Source organism: Sceloporus undulatus, chromosome 6 (genome assembly GCF_019175285.1).
Source record: "Sceloporus undulatus isolate JIND9_A2432 ecotype Alabama chromosome 6, SceUnd_v1.1, whole genome shotgun sequence".
Taxonomy (NCBI): domain Eukaryota; kingdom Metazoa; phylum Chordata; class Lepidosauria; order Squamata; family Phrynosomatidae; genus Sceloporus; species Sceloporus undulatus.
Window position 1 is genome coordinate 112,947,099 of NC_056527.1, and position 21,800 is coordinate 112,968,898.

At 44.6% G+C, this 21,800-nt stretch overlaps 2 protein-coding genes across 8 annotated transcripts; both read right to left on the minus strand.

The window, feature by feature from the left end:
- Nucleotides 1-334: 334 nt before the first annotated feature.
- HNRNPC (heterogeneous nuclear ribonucleoprotein C) lies at nucleotides 335-17,224 on the minus strand. 7 transcript variants are annotated; one of them, XM_042473119.1, is made up of 9 exons: nucleotides 17,058-17,224; nucleotides 12,155-12,180; nucleotides 8,091-8,359; nucleotides 5,294-5,369; nucleotides 4,735-4,782; nucleotides 2,772-2,932; nucleotides 1,635-1,736; nucleotides 804-961; nucleotides 335-701 (listed from the first exon to the last, which is right to left on the minus strand). In XM_042473119.1, the coding sequence occupies exons 3-9, from the start codon at nucleotides 8,329-8,331 to the stop codon at nucleotides 618-620; spliced, it is 870 nt and encodes a 289-aa protein (XP_042329053.1). In that variant the 5' UTR covers nucleotides 8,332-8,359; nucleotides 12,155-12,180; nucleotides 17,058-17,224; the 3' UTR covers nucleotides 335-617. The 7 variants fall into 7 exon arrangements, with proteins under 7 accessions (XP_042329053.1, XP_042329052.1, XP_042329047.1 ...); XM_042473118.1 differs by having other exon boundaries at nucleotides 5,255-5,369; XM_042473113.1 differs by adding an exon at nucleotides 13,314-13,420 and having other exon boundaries at nucleotides 335-961; nucleotides 5,255-5,369.
- Nucleotides 17,225-20,554: 3,330 nt separating this feature from the next.
- On the minus strand, nucleotides 20,555-21,550 carry LOC121934175 (G-protein coupled receptor 4-like). Its single transcript, XM_042474402.1, has one exon. The coding sequence runs from the start codon at nucleotides 21,548-21,550 to the stop codon at nucleotides 20,555-20,557; it is 996 nt and encodes a 331-aa protein (XP_042330336.1).
- Between the last annotated feature and the right edge of the window lie 250 nt (nucleotides 21,551-21,800).

Here is a 21,800-nt window from a genome sequence, read left to right on the forward strand (position 1 = left end):
TGTACAGATCACAAGTTATCTTGGAATGGTAGCTCCAATGTGATGGTTCTCTTCCCATCTTGACCCTCCTCCATCCACATGCCCTCTTGTTTAGTGAACAGAGGAACTAGATCGACAAATCCAAAACCTGCACTGTATATTTAAAGCCAGGCTTTTGATCCTTTGACCTAGCAGTCCTGTGTGATGATGCAGCAGCTAAAAACTATTAGCGTTGGACATGAAACACCTCTACATGTATCTTTTTCTCTCACACACACTCACACTACACACACATGCTCAACATGCATTCTCTTGGTTAGAAGTGCCCTCACCACAAATGCACAACAGACCAGCCTTCTAAAAACAATACGTCATTTAATTGTTAAGTCAATAAAGAGGTATCAAAATTAAAAGAGGAGAATTACAGGGGGGTTTAACCGAACTACTGGGGCAGAGGGATGGGGGGAGTGGGGAGGGAGGCCAAATGCAACAGAAGACACCACGCCATGAACACACAGGGCGAGAAGAGGGAGGGAAGCAGGGCTGTGAGGAGGCAGCCAGCAAGGGACTGGTGAGAGGCTCAATATCAGAAGAACGCTGTGTTTTGCCAGGGAGGAGAGGAGAGGTGTACTGGGCTCTTAGGAGTCATCTTCGCCATTAGCGCTGTCTCTGTCATCTTCACCTTCTTCGGGCTCCTTGTCATCCCCCTTGATGGACTCCAGCTGAGAGAGAGAAGGGGACAGGCAGAGGGGCCGAGTTAGCAAACAGGGAGAGCCGCTGCGCTCCTCCTCGCTCCGGGCTCTCTGCCGTCTCCAGCTTCGTACCTGGTCGTCTCCCCGGTCTTCATTGTCATCATCGTCCAGCAGGTCCCCTTCCTCAGCAGAGTCATCTGCCCCTGCTTCGGATTCCATCTTGACATTGCTCTCTTCTTTCTTGGCAGAGCTGCTGCTTTGTTCCTCCTCTGACTTGTCATTCTTCAGTTCTAGGAAGGAGGGAGACACAAGGGGAGGGTCCAACAAAGGATCAGAACTGCTGGTCTGTTTTGAGACTCCTAGCTGCATCATTATCCCATTCTAGGGTCTCTTGCCTGCTCAGAGAATACCTTCTAAATTGGGTTTGGCCTATCTAAGTACCCATACATCTGGAAGCCTGCACCTGCTGTAGAACCAATGGCAAGCCTGTCTTGGAGAGCTTTCACTGAACACAGGCCAAATTTCTCTCCTTAGTCAGAGCCTGGCAAAATTATTTCTTCTTAACTATAATGCCCCAAATCTTCCAGTCACCATGGCTATAACTATTCCTGGGCACTGGGGGATTCTGGAAGTCACAGTCCAAAAAGTAAATTTCCCAAGCTCTGGTCAGTTGTGGTCAGCAACTGCCCTGAGCAGTGTGAAGGAGCCTGAGTGAGAAATTCTCATCTGGTTGGCCTCCTGACACACAAAGCAAGTAAGAATATTATGTGTCCCAAACATATATCCCCAGGTGCTCATCCCATGACACCTTCATACATAAAAGAGGCACTCTCTTCCCTGGAAAGATCCTGGGGGACATGCATCATAGCAAATTCCCCCACATTCACTCCACAGAAGGCACAGTCCGAATCCTTTCCCCATCCCCTTCTGCCCTCCACCCCATCCCTTCATCCGACTGTTTACTTTGATCTTTCTCTATCTTCTCCAGGCTTTCCAGCAGGGAATCCACTTTCTGCTTAATCTGGGTCAGTTCCTTTTTAATGGTCTGCAGGTCATCCCCTTTCACTGAAATGAGAAATGGACAATGCTATCAGAATTATTTACGCCACACGTTACACCAACACACTCTCCAGCAGTTATGGACTGCAACTGGTACCATACTCTCTGACCACAGATATTGGTGAGCAAAATGCAGCCCTCCAGATTTGGACTGCTACTCCCAGTATCCCTCCCCATTGGCTATGCTGGCTGGGCCTGATGGAAGTTACAATCCAACAGCTATGCCTGGCCTATCCTTGATCTAGAGAGCCAAAGGTAAAGAAAATCTGGCCCTCTACATGCTTTGGGCCCCAAATTTCAGGCAAAACAGCAAATGGTGAGAGACTGGGCATTTTAGCTCTAAGTCATTAAAGGCATCCCATTCCTGGCTCCAGCCAATTTAACAGCAAAGTTAATTACAATGTCAGCACCTCTGTGGCAGATTACGACAGGGCTATGCAGCCTAATAATCCCCTGATATTTTTGAAAACCACTTCACTCAAATCCAGACAACATGGCTCCTGATCAGGAGACAAGATGGGATCTGTAGTCCAAAATTACTAGAGGGCAACAGATTGCTTTGCCCTAGATATAGAATTGCCAATTAAGAGACAGTATTTAGCACACACATCAATTCAGAGAAACAGAAAAACATTCACATGAGGGACAGGAAGTTTCCAGTGCTGTACCTACACCCCACTTTTTCCTAAAGAGGAAAGGAGCACAAGAGACAGGACAGGGCAACTGCTGCCAAGCTGCAGCCAAAGGTTTTACTACTTCTTTCTCCAATACTAGGGAGCAGACAGACACCTTCTTCCTTTAGAGGCTGCCTGTCTATTTTATACTTGCTCCTTCTAAACTAAGTTTCTGCCACTGTTAAGAGAACAAGCCTGGCTGAAGCTCTGCGATTACCCATAAAGGCTACTGAATACTCATGCAACAAGTGGCACTACAAAGTGATAAAACATACAGTGGTGGTGGTGGTGGTGGGATTATTTCAGTATCCCAATGGGGCACAACACAAGAAAAAGTCTTCAACCCAGAAGCAAGTTCAATACATACATTTCCCAGACTTGGAGGATGATCCCCGCTGCCCGCTCTTCGAGTTGAATCCACTCTTCCCTCTACGAGAGGTATTGCCAGAGACTCGCTGGCGTTTGGAGGGGACCACAGCCCGGGCAATGGGAGGTGGAGGCGGCACCCGTGCCTGATAGCTGTACATCCTAGGAGTACAGGAGAAGCCAGGCTTGAGTAGCCAGTCCCAAGCAATCACGTTCTTACCCATCACCTCTCCCCATACACACAAAGCAGTGTCACATATTGGTTAAGCATGTTTCACTGCAACTAGGGAAATCCAAATTCAACTGCATCATAATTTTCACTAGGTGCCTCTGGGTAGCTCACTTGTTCCTCTCAGGCTAACCTACCTAACATGCTTGTTGTAGGAATCAATAGGAAGGAGGAGAGCCATGTACAACTTTGTGAGCACATTGGAGAAAAGGAGGCATATACAGTGGGACCTCGCCTAACGCGGGGGATCCGTTCCGGATCCCTCCGCGTAAGGCGAATTCCGCCTATGCTCGAGCACCATTGGAAACAATGGGGCTTGTGCGCGGTGGCGCGGAACGGGCGCACGCGCCCATTCAATTGAATGGGACGCGCCGCCCCTTCCACCCCGCGCGCGCCGGCGGCTTTGAGCGCCTATGCTCAAAGCCGCCTATAAAAAGGCAGCGTATGGCGAGGCGCGACTGTAAATTTAACTAACCAACCAATACAGATGCCACCTTGCTGCCATGAAGGAACATCAGGTTATGTAAAAAAATTACTACCAAAATGCAGGAGAGGTATTTGTAGGACTGCTTGTCTCAGGTGTCAAACTTTGCTGTCCTTGGATATGAGGCAGCTTTATTAGAACGCAACACCACTTGTTATTGTGTCTCAGGCAGCGCAATCCCTGGACTGTCCCTCTTCCTTTCTGTATGCCTCCATGCAAAGCATTTAACCAATGTTATCTTCCTTGTAGTTTAACTTCCCTTAGCTCATACATGAGCTCTAGGATAATTTCTTCTTGCCATGTGATGAAAAATTGCTCCAGAGGTCACTCAACAAAAAAGGGAATGGTTTACTGGTTGTGCGCAGGCTCTGCATGTTAAACATTCCTTTGGCCAAGATCCACCTGAAGAAATGGGATGGGGCTAAAATGTTATGAAAAAGCTTCTTGTAACATGAGAAGCTGTCTTACTATCAGGAAGACCCATCCAGCTTAGAAAGGTTTGACCCTAACTTCCCAAGATTAAAGGGAGAAACTTTGCCAACCCTGCATAGCAATGTACAGAACCCACTTAATGCAAAAAAGTGCTCTGCTACTGAACTAAGCTCCCTCCTTTCCCAAATTCCCTTTTCTTGGCCAGAATACATAAATGTTTAGATTTCTACTCATACATTGACTCTCCTGGATAGTTTAGTGCACAATCACAAGTAATTCCGATCTCTTCAAGTCTGGTGTGGGCATGTTCAGAGATGTGTTGGAGATAATTTCTAGATCAGAACCAATCACAAATTGTAATGCCCCGTCTGATGAAGCCAGAAGCCAATTTAAAATTCCTTTACATTTAAAAAGTGATGCGCTCGAGGGGGGGGGGGGGGACAAAGTGATGAACATATTTCCTGGTGACTTCCAACAGCAGAATGCTTCATTCATCTATATTAAAAATGATGCCTGCCTCTTCTTTAACCACATTCATATTTTAGCACACAACCAATCCTCTTCCCCACCTCTGGAACTTTCCCAAATACATTAAAATATAAACATCAAGGCCTAAGACTGACTAAGCAAAACTAAAAGACCTGTGTTTTAATTATATATACCAGAAAAGGAGCCCTCTTGGTGGATCTGGAATATTTTGAAAACTGGATATAAAACCAAAGATGTTTCATGTTTGCTCTTCAGGAGTGTGGTAGTGCTTTCTTTTCTACTGAAAGGTTTTAAATGTGCAATGTGGCAGAGAAAGCCCAGATCACATACCTGTCATAATAGTCCCGCTGGAAGTCATAATCTAGGTCGAAAGATGACCTGAAAAACAAAGCACAATAAACATGGTCAATTCTCATGAAAATTGAGGAAAAGAATCTTGCAAATAAATCTTTAGCTAACATCATTAGGACTTCATTCCCTCAAATGGCAACCAAACTGCTAAACAGAGTTATTCACAGTGCAAGAGCTAAGGCACCCTCGAGTTTAGCCCATGCCCACTCCCTCTTTACCACATGCCCTTTGAAGCCATCTGCTGTGGGACACTGGGATCCAACAACATGGCACATTTGGTCACCAAAGGTACACAAAAGTCACTTGGACATAGCACCTCATATCCACATGAACAGCTGCATGCACACCACACACACTCACATATACACACCTCTCTCATTCAGGTTCATCCCCACACTCAGCTAGACAATAATACAAATGGAGGCATTGCTCACGGCTGGACAAATCAGATAAACAAAAAAACAGAAGTTAAAAATAATGAAAACATAAGGGTCCCGACCTGACTAGAGGGGACGGAGAAGGTGGTGCGGCTACTGACCCGTACATCTCTGTGGCCGATCTCTTCACCCCAGCTTTGCCCCGGTTCAACTTTGGCTCAGCAGCCAGATTGATATCTGAAAGAGATATACAGAAATTTAAAACCCTGCACCTAACAAAAACAATCCAAGGCCTTCCAAACCGCCAGGGCGGTCAGAACCTTTGAGAGCTTTAGAGAATGAATTAGGATACACTAAAAGGCACAACAAACTTTATGCCAAGTTCATATATTGTTGTAAAGATAAAAACAGTGTCTACAAACACTAACTTATAAACTATGGCAGGATACAGACTGCCCAAAAAGTGTGGTCTGCTGCCACCGCCTTTTCTGCTGGTGGGAAGCCGCAGCGGATAAACTGTGTGGTTTCCCGCTGACGGATAAAGAACCCACAAAAAGCAGGTTCTTTTTCCGTCGCGCTTGCAATGCCTGAGTGCGCAAATGGCGCACTCGTGACATCACAAGTGCGTCACGACATGCGAATGCTAAGCGTCTGTCGCATCAAAATGGTGGCGCTCATGTGTACAGGGTGCCGCCATTTTGATGTACGGAGTACGTACTAGGGTTAGGGAGCGTCTGCATGGTGCATGCTTCCTAACCCTAGTACCGCCGCCGCCACACCACATTTTGCCCATCTGTAATGGGCCCACGAGCCACTAGTTGTAACAGACGATGGAAACAACTGGAGGGACATTATGAATATATAAAAAAAGACCTCTCAAGATCCAAAATTAAAGCAGAGACTTCATCTCTTCAGTTCTTGCCAGTACAGTGATCACAAAATTCCTGCGCTGCAAGTTGTTGGGGAGATGCTGAAGAGATGTAGCTGGTTAATGGAGGATGTAAACTGGAGCACCTGAAAGCTAGAGTTCCAATGCATCAAAGTGAAGACGAGCTCACCATCTCCTGAGGGTAGTCTGCTCCCCTGCTGACTAGCCCTTACCATAAGTCCTTACCCAATGATTAACTTAAAACTGTTTCCCTGCAATTTCTACTCATTGATTCTAGTCCTGCAGGCAAGAGAGAACTCTGCTTCTTGATCAATATGATAAATATCTGAAGACTGCTACCAAGACTCCTTGTAACTTTTCTACAGGTTAAACATATCAGCTCTTGTACTGTTCCTCAGAGGACCTGATTTCCAGCCTCACCATCAACGCTGATCTCTTTTCTATCTAGGTGCTCGTTTGTCAGTTGTCCTTCTTAAAATGTGGTGCCTAGAACTGGACACTGTAATCCAAATGCAACCTGACAGGTATAGAAGAAGGAGGACCTGTTAGTGGACACTATGCCTCTGCTAATGTAGTTAAAAATTGCATTTACTACTGTAGCAGCTACAGAATGTAGTCTGCAATGAATCCACTAAAGCACTAAGAAACATTTTTCATCCTGGAATGGTTGGGAAGGAGCTAGCTCCACAGACATTGATATGTACTGTAATAAACTTTTATAATCTACAGAATGAAAAACTAGACAAGTAAATACTTAAGCTACTAATTTTGGTGGAGTTGTTTATCAGGCTATGAATTGGACCAGGGTTGGGGAAGAGAAACAGACTCTCTACAGTAGAGGTGGGCAACTGTATGGGGGTAAATGGCCAATCCCTCCACAACAGCCAGCCCCAGGAAAGCCTAAATATCTGTGATTTACATTGCAATCCCTCTCAAAATGGTGTCAGAAAGTGATGCTGTGTCACTTTCTGTCACCATTTTGAGGCACTATAGAATAGGTGTCTGAAGATAGTACAGGGGGTTCTGGTGTACTTATGTGGGCAGAGTGGGTATTTTTTTGTTTCTGCATTTGAAGGCAAAAACTGCCTAAAAATCACACTGATTTGAGGAGACTGGCAAAGGAGCCTATGGGCACAAAAGTGGGATTCTGGGGCCACCCGTACCCCATGCCTACAACTACGGAATTCATCTGTAGGCTCTTCAATTGGATACACAAGCAATTTGACATTTTGGTTTTCAACTGTTGAGTATTCATAAGTGAAACAAAGAGCCAGGCCATATGTTATTGGGGATCAGGAAAACAAGCTGGATAAATTGTGCACCCTTCTCCTTTTCCAATTTCTAGGCAAACAATCTCTGAATGAAGGAATTATATTGTACAGGAAGGGCAGTGGGAGATATTGGACAGTGAAATATGCTGCTTCGGAGTGTGATGGAGTCTCCTTCTTTGGAGGTTTTTAAACAGAGGCTTGACAGCCATTCTGCATGAGGATTCTTTAGCTGCTCATATACAAGCTTCTGTGGGCAAGCAAACAGAGGCATGACAACAGATTTTCAGGATCAGCACTTCAAACTAGTCAGTTATTCACAAAAGAAAGCAAGGAAGTCACAATGTGGGACCAGTAAATTGCAACTGGGATACCACATGCCAGAGGTAGGTTCAAATCCTCAATAAGCCAAGCAGGCCACTGACTAGGAAAGACCACCTACATTCCTTGCTCAATATACCTCTAAAGTATGCAGAAGGCCAAGAGGCCTCACACATATACGATCCCAGGTACAAAAAAAGCAAAACATAAAAGACTGCTCAAAGTCACAATTTATACTTTGAATGATATTGAACCATGTTTAAAGTGGATCAAAAGGGTAGCATTGTGCATTTTTTCCTCTTATGTTGCATGCTTATGTATGACCTCTTTTCCATCTGCTCTTCACTCAAGATTGCCAGGCTCTATCTGCTGAAAGCATGTAGCGGGGGGGGGGGGGGGGGGATGAAGCAATAGAGGTAAAAGCAGATGTTGAAGCAGGTGTCGATTGAAACAGGGCTGGTCATGATTTCAAGCACTTACCTAGGACCTGACCTGCAATCATCCTGCCATCCTCTCCTGCCACAGCAGCCCGAGCATTGCGCTCATTCACATACTGCACAAAGGCAAATCCCTTGTGCACAGAGCAGCCAACGATCTTCCCATACTTGGAGAAGATGGCCTCCACGTCAGACTTCTTCACCACCAGGGTGTTGAGGTTTCCAATGAAGACCCGTGAGTTCAAGGAGCGGGGATCTGTCTTGTTGGTGACGTTGCTGGCCATGACTCAAGCACACAGCAGAGATGCAAACCTGGTCCCCAGAAGGGGGAAGGGCACCAGAGAAAAGAAATATTTCAGAGCATTTCCTAGTTTCAGCACATGCATTTCCTGGAACACAAACGGTCAAGAAATAGTTTTCCATCTCTAAATGAGAGGCTATTAGATCAGGATTTTCAGTTCAATGCTCCAAACAGTACCTAAACATCAGTTAAGTAGCTGCCAGATCCTCTTTTAGAGAAAAAAAGTGAACAACAGGCAAATAACTTTGCCAAAGGGTAACAATGAAGGCAGGGAAAAGTAATGCACCTTTAATGACAACCAAACAGCTAGACACATTTTCTAATATAGTCGGCCCTCCATATTGATTCTGTATCTGGAGTTTCAACAATCCATGGCTTGAAAATATTTTTGGAATAGCAAACCTTGATTTAACCATTTTATATAAGGGAAACCATTTTACTACCACACTGAACTTATTGGAATTTGAGCATCTGCAGATTTTGGTATCCACGGGTGGGAGGTGGGGGTGTATGGTGTCCTGGAACCAAACCCCAGCTGATACCAAAGGCCCACTATATGAGACAAAGGGGATGCTAGAGATATGCTTTGTCTAAAATGGGGTGAACAATTGGTAGGGGCTGGGAGCCACATGGGCCAGCAGTGGATCTTGAAGGGCTGCACCCACTGCAAAAAGTTTCAGTTACTTTTTGCATGCAAGCTTCTAATGGGATATGAGGGCAATCTCATTCTATTTCTGAACCATTTCAGCCTAAGAAAACTCTTTCCATAAGAAAGTGACTTAAAAATCAATTTCTGGGCCACTTCCTCTTTTAAAAAAACCAACTTCTGGTCCAAAAAAGGCAGAGGAGAAATGCCTCCTTCACACCTGGGGCTGGAGTTTTGGATCAAAACATTTCAGGGGTCCTGAGGATTACATGCAGCCCAGAGACTGCACCTTCCCCAATCCAATCCGAAAAGGACAGCAATGGTGTCCCAAGACTCAAATACCTCCACTCTAGGTCAACTTGGTCCCAGGATAGAACAGCTAATCCCTCTTGGCAATGATAAGCACCTTTCAGGCTAAAGTCAACTTTACTTCCATCTGAACTTTGTTTTTAACCAGCATTCACAAGAAAGCACTGCAGGGTAGAGCATTTGTTTGTCTTTTTGGTTATTCACAATATCCTCAGCACTCTTTTTCAGCATTACATCTCAAATGAGTCGATTTTCCTATCTGCTTTTCTCACTGTCCAGCTCACACATCCTTACAGGGAAATGGGAAATACAATGACTTGAACAATTCTAATTTTAGTGCTTGGTTATATATTTTTATTCTTTAGGGTCTCATCTAGTTCTTTCATAGCTGCTCTTTGCATTCCTTGTCTTTTTCTTATTTCTTGACTACAGCCAGCATTCTGATCAATGTTTGATCTTCGCTTATGTTATAGCTAACAAAAAATGTTAGGTGGTGGGAAATACTCTGAAGGAGGAAAAAGAATGTGGTCACTTTCTTGTAAAAGTAGCAGCAAGTTGCAGAGTTCAACTATCTCTTTAAAAAAAAGGGGAGGGATACCCGTGCTATTTCTTTTCTGCAGAGAGATTATCTCTTGCCATTTGGGTTTGGTTGGTTGAAGACAGGAGGTGGGATGAAATTTCTTCATGTGTCAAATGCTGCAATTCTTCCAGAAAGTCACTTCTCCCCCTTAGGGAGAAAGGTAAAACCCAAACACTGTCTGTTGCTCAGTCCTACCTCTGTTGTGAAAAAGCAGCATTCATTTTCTTCCTATTGCTCTTTTGCTAGAGGTAACAAGGCATGGTTAGGGCTGAAGAAAATAAAGCCACTATTCCCCTCGCAAGACAAAAGAAGAAAGGGGAATTATCTTCTGTCCCATACCTTGAACCAAAATTGGCTCTTTGCTACTATCTCTTGCAAGCTTCCAGCGGGAAAAAGAAACGGGCATGTACTTTCGCATTTACAAAAAACAGGCAGGGAGGTATTCTTTTCTACTAGACTTTTGGAAAAGCTGGTACCTTCATCAACTCCAAAAACCCAGCACAAAGGCAACCCACAATATGAGTTCTTAGTAACGTTATCCATTTGATCCCATCCTAAGATTCCTCTTCACTCAGCAAAAGCTAACAGAAATATCAGCCAATTTCTGGGCCAGACTTTAACCACTCATATTTGCAAAGAAATCTGGGAATAGGTGGGCCTTGAGCCTGAGACAGCAAGTCAAAGCTTTCATTCTTTAATCAAAAGTAAATACAGAGAAATACATTTTCAGTTTCAGGCCCTGAGGGAATTGTTTTCCAAAGTCACAAATGACTATCACTTTTTTCCTGGTACGTCACACAAAAATATGAGGGATGTCAGGGAATGGAGGGGGAAACACCTATGATATGGACCTCAGGAAGTTGCCCAACAGGAGATGTGTAGCATATTTTACAGCTACCTGTTAATCAGCTTTTTAAAAATTCTAAGTATATGTCCTTACACTGCAAATATAGGCTGCTTTGTACTAGGGTGGCTTTAGGGGTTTTTGTTACTTGACTTCTAAAAGGAGACAGTCACATGAAACAGGTCAGCCCACTTCTACTTCTGAGCCCTAGTACTACCATCTACACTTCGAATACCATGTTTCCAATGACCCTCAGTTCCTGAGCGAGTGCCTGCTCATAGGGCATCTGCCCAGATTCTCCTCAAGTCATGTCTGAGGGGCAAATGTGTATAGAGCACAACCCCCATATCTGCGGGGGATATGTTCCTGGACTTACTGTGGAAACATGAAATGCAAATACAGTAATAGAGAACTATATTGAAATGAACGACATCCAGAGGAAGGCTATTACAGAATTGTGGAGGGACTAGAAATGCCTAGAGTGAACACCTCTCTAGAAATCTCTAGGTCCTCGAGGGTGACTCTATCGTCAATTTCTGGCAGAAGCCATACCATAGAAGCATGTTGGGGGACCTAGAAAATGCTTAGGGAAAATATATTTATCTGAAGTGGCTAAGTGAGACAGCAGGTCCCACTGACACAGGGGTTGTACCGTACTCATGTGTTCACTCAGGCCTTTTAAAGGTAGGAGCCTGCTGAAGCCTGGAATGAAGCCAATTGCGCCCCTTACCATCAGCCCAGATGGGTTTGTTTCTGCTCCATGTGAGGCTCCACCGGTAGCTGCCTCTGCTACTCCAGCCTCGGCGTCCATGACGGCGTTTGTAAGGGTGGGACGGTGTGGAGGAAAAGACCAGGATGGGAACTGAAGGGCACGAGAGTTGAGGGGGAAATGGGGGAGAGGGCAGGATCTGACTGGGGAAAAAGCTGTCGCTGCTAGGGAGCGATCAGCACCACAGACACATTGCAGCAACAGTTGGAAAAAATGCACAGAAATAAAATGTTAAAAATAAAAAATAAAAAATAATAATAATAAAAAGTGTTGGCACTTCCTGAGATACTCAAACAAGTTCTGGAGAGAAACCAGGTTCCGTTCTTGGCAGCCAGGCAGGCGATCAGGAAGGGAGGGAAAAAAGAGTTAAGGCGATCAATCCACTTTTTAATAAAAAAATGAGTTTAAAAGCCTTGTTGTATCTCTCCCCCCCAAGGGGTTAAAAGCCCAGAGTCAGAGAGGACCACTCAGAAAAACTCCATTTTCATCCGGTTAAAAATCAGCAGTCATTTTTTTAAATCACCACCATCAGCAACACATCATCATAGTCAGTCACCACCATCATAGTAGCAATAATATCAATAAGTAACTAGTAACAATGATAAAAAGGAAATCAGTGGAAAGGCAGGAAAAAATGGAAAAAAATGAAATAACTTACTGTAGCTGAAGATCAAAAAAATCTCGCTGTAAAAAAACAAAAATAAAAATAGCCCAGATTAGAAAAACGGGAGGCGGAAAAAGGTCAAAGTCAGTAACGCTTTCTTTTCTGTTTCAATTTTTTGTCTGTCCTTTTTTCCCCCTTTCATGCTCTCATTCCAGCCATGGTTACTGAAGAACCAGGCAGAGGAGAGCTCCTGGCAGGAAACAATCCAAGCCCTCTGAACACCATTTCATTCTAAAAATGCCCGAGAGAAGCCAGCTCATGCGAGGCTAAAAGGTTCCTCCTCTAACCCAGCTGCTGCAGGAAAAAAAAAAGGTGATTTTTTTTCCAAAATTACATCTTTCAATCCAGCTTTAGCTTGACTGCAAGGCAACGCTGGGCCGCATAAGGCACCAGATTAATAAAACAGCTTGTGCTAGATACTGGGAGGGATGTGTCTGGTGGGGCAGGGGGGAGTGGGGAGTTTAAAAAACAAAACACGAAGCTGAGCTCCAGTGAAGGAAGGATTGGGGGGTTTTCGCCTTGCTGCCCTGTGAAAGGAGAAGGGACAGGATGAGTCAGGGTACCCCAGAAACTTTGCCCCCATCTCCCAGAATCCCCCACCGCAGAGAAAGCCAGCCACAGTGCGGCTACCCCAAGCTCAGAGCCGCCTCCCCCAGCCAGATGAAGATGCTGCTTGGATCTCGCTGCTGCTTCTGCTGGTTGCCAAGGAGGCGAGCTGGAATGACGTCAAAGGCACCTGCAAGCTTGGGGTAGGAGGTGGACTGTACTGAAGCTCACAGATACCCTGAAGCAAAGATGAGGAGGAAAACTACACATATACACACACACAGATTCTAATATGTGGTACTTAGGGAGAAGCAGAGGCTCGAAGCCTCATAAGGACTTTTAAAAGCACTAAGGCCCCACAGCATCATGCTCCCAACCCCAACTCCTCCCAGAAACATAAGAGAGTGCGTGCATCCATCTCTCACTGGCGTTTTCAAAGCACCATGTTTGGAAATGAAAGCATCTGTATTTTGATATATGATACTTTCCAGCAGCACTGGTAACCCTGCCTGGTTTTGCCTTCCTGTCCAGCACTGATGTGCTACAAAGCCACTGTGGACAATCACCCACTTTTATTGCTTTAAATTTCCCTTATAAATTCACCCACCTCTTAATAGATCTGTTATTTGTACAAGTGCAACAGAAAGGAATCTCACAGCTAGGCCATTGCTCCTATCTGCGCTGCTGCATTTACTCTGGAGGATTACGGGATAGCTTTCAAAGGGTCAGCACAGGCAAGAAATAAGGAAGAGGAAAATGTAAGGGTAATCCTTTTATTATAAATATATCGCTTAGGAAAATCAGCAAGGTAAATAAGCAAAGAGACATGAGACTGATGCATACATTCAGATGCTAGCTTCAAACAAAGTGAAATGGTTGTTCATGGGCACATGGGATGGAGGGATTTCATCAACATTGATGAAGTCACTGCCTGGTTCCCTAACAGCAATCCTGAAACACATCTGTGCTCCTTACTCTTTGTGTTTCAATATATGTGTGGCCCAACAGATAAGACTACTGACTATGGACTTGCAATCAGACTTGCAGTCCAAGAAAAATCCTTACAAATGAGAGGATTTCATTAGAGCCAAGAAGTTTGCAGGCCTTCACTTTTTTCCACAGCAGATGCAGGTTGTAACCAATGAAAGCTCTCAACATCTTCAGTGCATCTTGTGAGCCTATTTTACCCTCACCATAAACAAATAATACCATTTCGATGGAATTTTCAGGAAGCTAACTGCTTAAACTATAGGATCCTACAACTGCAAGCTCTACCATCCAAGATCTGTCGAATCTCTGGGCTTGTGGGCTTTGTGTTCTGTGGTTGGCACACTAGACTGGTGCAAGGGCTACCCAAATCCCATTAATATTGACACAGTTCTCCTCCCACCTAGTGCCTTTCCCCACCTATGTGATCTGCAGCTTCACTGTAGAGCAACACTACAATTCATGGCTATGCAGAATTAACACACCTGATCCTGCTCACCTACAGCTCTACGTCATTCTTGCAATAGCAGAACGGCTTAAGCATTTTAACAGGAATGGTGACACTTTTTAAAGAACCATTTAAAAACAAGTTACCTCCAGAATCATAGTATGACTCAGAGACATTTCAATTCCCAAGGAAGGCATACTGCAAGTACTGTGGAACAAAATGCAATTTAGGAGGCCCCAGTGGGTCTCTCCAGAAGCAGAACAACTAGCTTTCAGCGTTCTGCTTAAACACCTACCAAAACAGAAGCTACTACGTATAAGCTTCTCCCGTATCCCATAAATTAAAAACAAAGCAGCAGACATAAATTCAATCGACTGCATTTGTACTGGAACAACTTTAGCTGGTGAATGCATTCCACAAGGAAGGTTCCCCATCAAGCAGATGACAGACACATGAAAGCTTAAACAAGTCTTGAGGGCTGCACATTCAGAAAACATGCAAAGCTGGCCCAATAAAACCAGGTCATCCAAAATTATATAGAGGAACCAGTGTGACCACAACCCACACCATCCCTGGGAATTAAGGATAGTTCGTTGCTTTTTATTATTAAGAAATGGAGCAGAAGGGAGGGAGAGAAAGCTGTGCAGCGGGGCTTTTAAAGGTTAGCACATTCATTATTGCATAATATGTCATGGCCTTATCCCTCCTACAATCATATCCCAATTTATTGATAAGGAGACCCCCCTGAACTTAGTGAGGGCATCTTGTTCTTGTGGGTCTTCGAGTAATTTCCAATTTATGACGACACTAAGGCAAACCTATCATAGGGCTTTTTTGGCAAGTATCTTCAGAGGGGGTTTGCCATTGCCACCCTCCGAGTCTCAGAGAGTGTGACTTGTCAATGGACATTCAATGGGGTTCTGTGGCCCAGCAGGGATTTGAGAGTCACAGTCCAGTGCTCAAAGCACTACAATAGCATGTGAGGATATACTTTCAAGCAAATCTACCGTACTCAGGATGTACTTGTCTCTAAGGTCCCATCAGGCACTTTATTTATTGCTGCAACAGCCTATGCAGGACTATGGCTGCAGACAGTGTGGCGTAATGGTTTGAGTGTTGGACTATGACTCTGAAGACCAGGATTTGATTCCCAGCTCAGCCATGAAATCCACTGGGTGACCTTGGACAAGTCACACTCTCTCAGCTTCAGGGGAAACCAATGGCAAGCCTCCTCTGCACAAGTCTAGCCCCATGATGGGTTCTCCCTCAGGATCACTGTAAGTCAGAAACAACTTGAAGGAACACAACAACAACAAACACTGTAGAGATACTGATGTTTGACACTACTTTGACTACTGTGGCTCCATCCTACAGAATCCTGGGATTTGTAGTTTGGTGAGGTATGAGTGCTCTTTGGCTGTGAAGACTAAAGACCTTTCAAAACTACAAATCTCAGGGATCCATGGGATGGTGCAACAGCACCTAAAGTGGTGTCAAACTGCATCACTTCTACAGTACAGATACACCCCAAGAAGATCCACCTAATAATAATACTTACTCGCCTCTCCTCACAGCTCGAGGCGGGTTACAACACAATCATTATCTAAAATTGAGGCCTTTGTCCTTTAAAACTACAAATCCCAGGTGGAGCCACAGCACTTACTGCTGTCAAACTTGGAATATTTCCACAGTGTAGATGCACCTTAAACGACGCGGGTTTGGAAGCAGGAATTCAGGCTGTATCCACACTGCCAAACAATCCAGTCTGAGACTGCTTTAAGTGCCCTGGTTCCACGCCAGGGAGTTCTGGGAACTGTAGTTTTGTGAGACAGAGCTCTGGCACCACGACAAACTACAGTTCCCAGGGTTCCTTAGCACTGAACCAGGGCAGTTAAAGCGGGGTCAAACCAGATTATTTCACCCGTGTGGATGCAGCCATAGAGATTATTCCTGATCTCCGGCCACCAATCTGAACTCACCAGCCCCTGAATCCGCTGTTGCCCATCTGCTCCATTTGTTTATTTCAATGTATGATTTTAAACTGTTAACTGTTAAATTCAAGTTTTCAGGGGAGGGTGGGATATTGGGACATGGGGTTCTGCATGCAATTTTTAACTTGCTGGCTGCCTCAATTGCCATCGACAGAGAGGCAGGATGTCAGTGTAGCTTTTATTATCATTATGATCTTTGCCTCTTCAGGCATCATTAGGACCAAACCCTCCTCCTTTGCGATACTCACTCAACCCAATCCCAGGGAAGCTCAGATACGCGGCCTCTTTAAGGACTGCAGCCTGGATTAAGGCTCCTAATCTGGATTAAGGCGCAGGGAGGGAAATTGAGGATGAGCAGCAGGGCCGTTTCATTTCCTAACCCTAATAATAGGCCTTTGCATGCCTTCACGTGCGTCTATCATTTCCTTCAACTGCCTTTACTCTTTATTGCCTTTGCTCTATGCTTCTTATTGCCTTTGCGCTTTCCTGTCTTCCTTATTGTCTTTGCATGCCTTCGCTCTGTACTTTCTGCTTTTGCATGTCTTTCACTCTTCATTATCTTCATGTGCTTCTATCATTTCCTTCTATTGCCTTTGCATGCCTTCGCTCTGTACTATCTTCCTTATTGCCTTTGCGTGCCTTCACTCCATTAGTCATTATTAGGGTTAGGAAACTATTATCAGGCGAAGGCGGCTTCACTTTTCCCTTGTCTCCCATTCAGTATCCATTTTCCTTTATCCCCCCTCCTTCGCACAATGGTTTCGCCCAGAGACAACTGGGGCGGGTTAACGCGGACCGTACCATTCCTACAGAAGAGGGGTGTACCAATTCGCAGGGCAGTACTACCGCGGAGGGGGACAGAGAAGGGCGAGACCATTACCCCTCCAGCCCCGCCTCCGCTCTCCTTCCCAAGCGCCCAACTCACCGGCTCTGGCGCGACGCCGCCTTTATGGCTTTTTAATTATTATTATTATTATTATTAGTGTTAAATAGATAGTTCCCTCTCGCTCTTCCACAGAGACCTTTCCCTCATCCACGCTCCGGACTGTTTCACAAAATGGCGCCCTCGCCGCCCTCTCTCTACCGCTGCGCCGCGCACCACGGCCACGCCCCTTTTTTACGTCACTTGGGCAGGCCTTAAGCATTTCGGCCCCTCTCACTGGTCAGTTTTTCTGTCAGTCAAACAGTCAGCCAATAAGACCATGCAGCCATGCTGACGTATGCCGCAGACGTACAAATAATAATCGGGAGATATTTGCCGTATGGAAGGCGGGCCTCGGAAGCCGATAGGCTAAGAGATCAGTCGGTCTAAGCGCCGGAAATATGTGCTCATTGTGATTGGATGGTTCAGCTGTCATTTGAACAATAATGCCTTGCAGTGATTCGCTGTCGCGTTTGCCCTCATTTTATCCCCGCCTATTTCCTAAATACCCTCTCTTGATTGGTAAGAAGTTAAGTCAATCATCCTGAACTAGATTATTATAGGCTACTTTAGTGAGAGGCAAACTAACCAATAAAATCGGAGGAGAACACTTTTTTTTAATGAAAGGGAGCTTGACGTATATCCGGGTCCCTTGGGGCAAGTCTTTATTTCCTATGGGCCTTGGGCGAATGACGTAATCGAGGATTCGGCTCCTTATTGGACAGAGACGAATAAATCCCTGAGCTGCTATTAAAAGAAAGAGAAAAAAAGGGAGGGCAGATTTATAAACCCTCAACCAATCAGCGTGCGCCTTTTACCTAGCCCTACATTCTGATTGGTTGGTTTGAAAGCGACCCATTCCCTTTAGATTTCCCGGGTCTATTGTTTTAATTCCAGTGCCTTTTGACACTGCTTTAATTGCCATGAAATTGCTTATTGATTAATTCTCAAGGATTTACAGTATATCCCGCCTTTCCACCGCAATGGGATTCAAGGCGGGTTACATAGCATTTAATGCTATGGAATTCTGGGAATTGTAGTGTTGTTGTTTTTTGTGGCATAACAGAGCTTGGCTGGAAACTACAGTTCCCAGAATTCCATAGCCTTGACCCAGGCAATTAAAGCGATACCAAACCGGATTATTTCTCCAGTGTGGATGCAGCCCAGACTTCGAATCCCAGCCAAATGGGTCACACTAGACAGGTCACACTCTCTCAGCCTCAGAGGAAAACCATGGCAACCCCCTCTGAACAAATCTTGCCCCCCCCAAAAAAAAAGCCCCATGATAATCTGAAATGACTTGAAGGCACACGACAACGAGAGCGCAATAAAATAAAATGGTAATGCTTTGCGTGTCTGTTTGAGAGAAAAGTCTCCACATTTGATCTGGAGTGGTATTCCTCACCACATAAAAAGTGCCCTGGATTGGAGGCACCCATGAGGGCACCTACAGCGCAGAGACAATTCAGTTTGATACCGCTTTGAGAGCTATGGAATCCTGGGATTTGTAGTTTTGCAAGGTCCTCACCCTTCTCAGCCAAAGAATGCTGGTGCCTCTTTTGTTGTTAACTGCCCTCCAATGACTACGGAGTTTATCAGACAAGGGAAATTGGAAGTATAATCCAATGGCAATCCAAATGCAATCGTGGGTTTAACATTATTGCGTGATAGACTACCACACGCAATTTTGGGCAATGGGAAGTCAGTCTGAACGCAATCATGGGGTTTCATGTTATTGCGTGGGAGGTGATCATACGCAATTTCAGGCAATGGGAAGCTATTTTCGGGCAATGGGAAGCCAGTTCAAAAGCAATTTGCATTCCCGTAAAGTTACTGAAGTAGTGAATTCACTTGAATGCATTCTGGCCCCACTTTCTTTTCATTCGAAATCAAGAGACATTCCACTTGTGTGATAAACTCCCACCTTTTACTCTCTCACACATCCAGCCTTTTAATGTGAGCTCAAGCAGTTATGGCTGCTGGAATTTTATACGTTCTTTGGCATTGTTTTCCTTTGCTTCATCCTTTACATCCTTCATTACATGTCTCTAAATTTTGCCCTTGACTCATCCACAGGTCATGTCAGTATCCATAATTTTGGCCCCAAAACCTTTCCTCGTGAGCTCAACTTATAGTCGCGTATTTTATACGTTATTTCTGACATCTTTTTTTCTTACATTGCCCCAAGTCCTGATCTATAACATACCTGTGGATCAGTATGAGACATGGATCTAATCTGCACTGCAGAAATAATGCAGTTTGACACCGCTTTAACTGCCATGGCTGAATGCTATGGAATCGTTGGATTTGAAGTTTGCTGTGGCACCAGAGAAGCCAAAACATCTCAGAAAACTACAGCTCTCAGTCAAAACTGCATTATTTCTGCAGTGCAGATGAGACCGTTGTGATTAGCCCAAGGTTAGTCTATTGCCCTTCACAGTTGTCTGGGATTTTGAACCTCAATCTCCCTGATAACATTTAACGACAATGTCAGACAAGCCTAGCAGCAGCTGAAACTGAAAACTAGTAATTTAATTTGTGAATGCTAAGAGCTGGACAAACCAGTTTAAGATAACACAAAACAAATTAAAAACTAAGCAGTCCCACTGTACATGTATCTTTGCATTTGCCTGTACATACACATGCACCTCTCTATATATGTACAGTTGGCCATCTGTATCTACTGACTCTTTATCCACGGATGCATTCGACTGTGGCTTGAAAATATTCCAACAAAGTATAATTTCCAAAGAGTATACCTTGATTTTGCTATTTTATATAAGGGGCACAATTGTATTTAATGGGAGTTGAGCATCCATAGATTTTGGTATCCATGAGGGGTCCTGCAACAAAACCCTAGCAGCTACCAAGGGCCCATTATTTTTTTTAACCTGAGTGAACACCTCTCTAGGAATCGCTAGGTCCTCCAGCGCAATTCTATGGTCAACATCTGCTGAGATTTAACCATAGAATCATGCAGGAGGAGTTACAAATGCCTAGAGAAGTAGTATTTTCTCACAGAGTCCTCCAGTGTGACTCTGTGGTTAACATCTGGTAGAGTTGCACTGTGGAGGACCTAGAGATTCCTAGAGAGAACATATTAAAGCCACAGATAATCAAAGCCACAAGAGTCAAAGCCACCAATGTGAAGGGACAACTGTAGTTGAATCCTGAGGTCACTTCTGTAGAGGACTCCAAAGAATTGCTGTTGCTATTGTTGTTACACATAGGAGGATTTGATAGTACATTACCAGATTTAATAACAAAACTAATGGGATAAAATCAATAAGCAATATCAATGGAATGCTATCAGTAATGTGGCTGTCATGTGACAGCAGTGATATTGTCCATCATTGCATCCATCATTATGTTAGAATCCAAGTGTCTCTTTTCACTCCACCAAAGGTTAGGTTCAGGACAGTCTCACAAAGGATTAAAAGTCAAGGTGGAAGCTGGAAGATGGCAAAGCTGTTCAACAACCAGGAGTTGCATACACAGAGTTACATCTGTTCAGTGGTAACATATGGGGAAATATCTTGCTCTTCCGATTTGTTCGAGATTCCTGTCCCGTGAGCCCTGAAACTGAGTGTATCTTTGAGCTCTGCTCGGATATCCTTGAGAAGCAAGATATAAAGAAGAGGGTCCAAGATATTGTCCAGAGTACTTAGGCACAATGTGACATGCTTGTAGATGAAAATATTTCTCACAGATTCGCAGAGCCGGCGATGGTCATGTTTCAGCATCACTTCGCTGTAGAATCTGTAAAACGAAGTCACTTGGTAAGGGGTGAACAGGAGGAAGAAGGTGGCGATGATGAGGGTGATGAAGCCATAGATCTGCCTCTTGGCTCTCTTCTCCAGAGAGACCACCTTCCTGAGTTCATAGAGGACTCTGAAGTAGAAGAACCCCATCAGAAGGCAAGGGATAAAGAAGGAGAAACCTACAATGCTCAGCTTAAAAAGGGCATAGTTGTAGTTCAGTACAGAACTATCTAGGCAGTAGTTGTGCCTTACTTGTGGATTTTTCATCTGTAGCCCAATGCCAGTCGCACACAAAGTTGTCACCAGAAGCCAAGTGGCAACACTCACTTTGGTGGCACCTCGAATCGTCTGCACCCTGTGGAACCTGAGAGGATGGATTAAGCCCATGTATCGCTCCATGGCGACAAGACACAAGAAGTAGTTTTTGGCGTAGAAATTTGTGCGGAACGCTAGACCGGCCATGGCACAGAGCTCTTTCCCTACGCCCCAATAGTGGCCTTGGTAGCTATAGTACATCCAAAACGGCAGCGTCAGAATCTGCAAGAGGTCAGCTAAGACCAAGTTCGTGATATAAACTGAGATGGTGACTGACTTCTTCATCTGGTAGATCAAAGCCCAAAGTGCCAAGCAGTTCAGAGGCAGCCCAGCCGCCAGCACAATAGAGTACACAGGGATTTTAAAGGACTTGGTGGTGTTAAAGGGCATCAGCTGGCATATGGAGGTGGTATTATACATTGCCCTCAATGAGCCTCAGGAGTTTTTCTGACAGAGCCCAGTTCCTATTGTCTAATAACTGACTGTGGCAAAAAGTGCAGAACTTTATTGGACTTGGAAATCATCTGCAGAAAATGGAGAGATAAACAGGACACATGCAAAAAGAGATAGAAAAATTCTGTTGCTTAGTAGATACAGGTTGCTCTTTCTTCTAATCCAGGTGAGCTTTTAATAATATAATATTATACACACACACACACACACAGAGGGC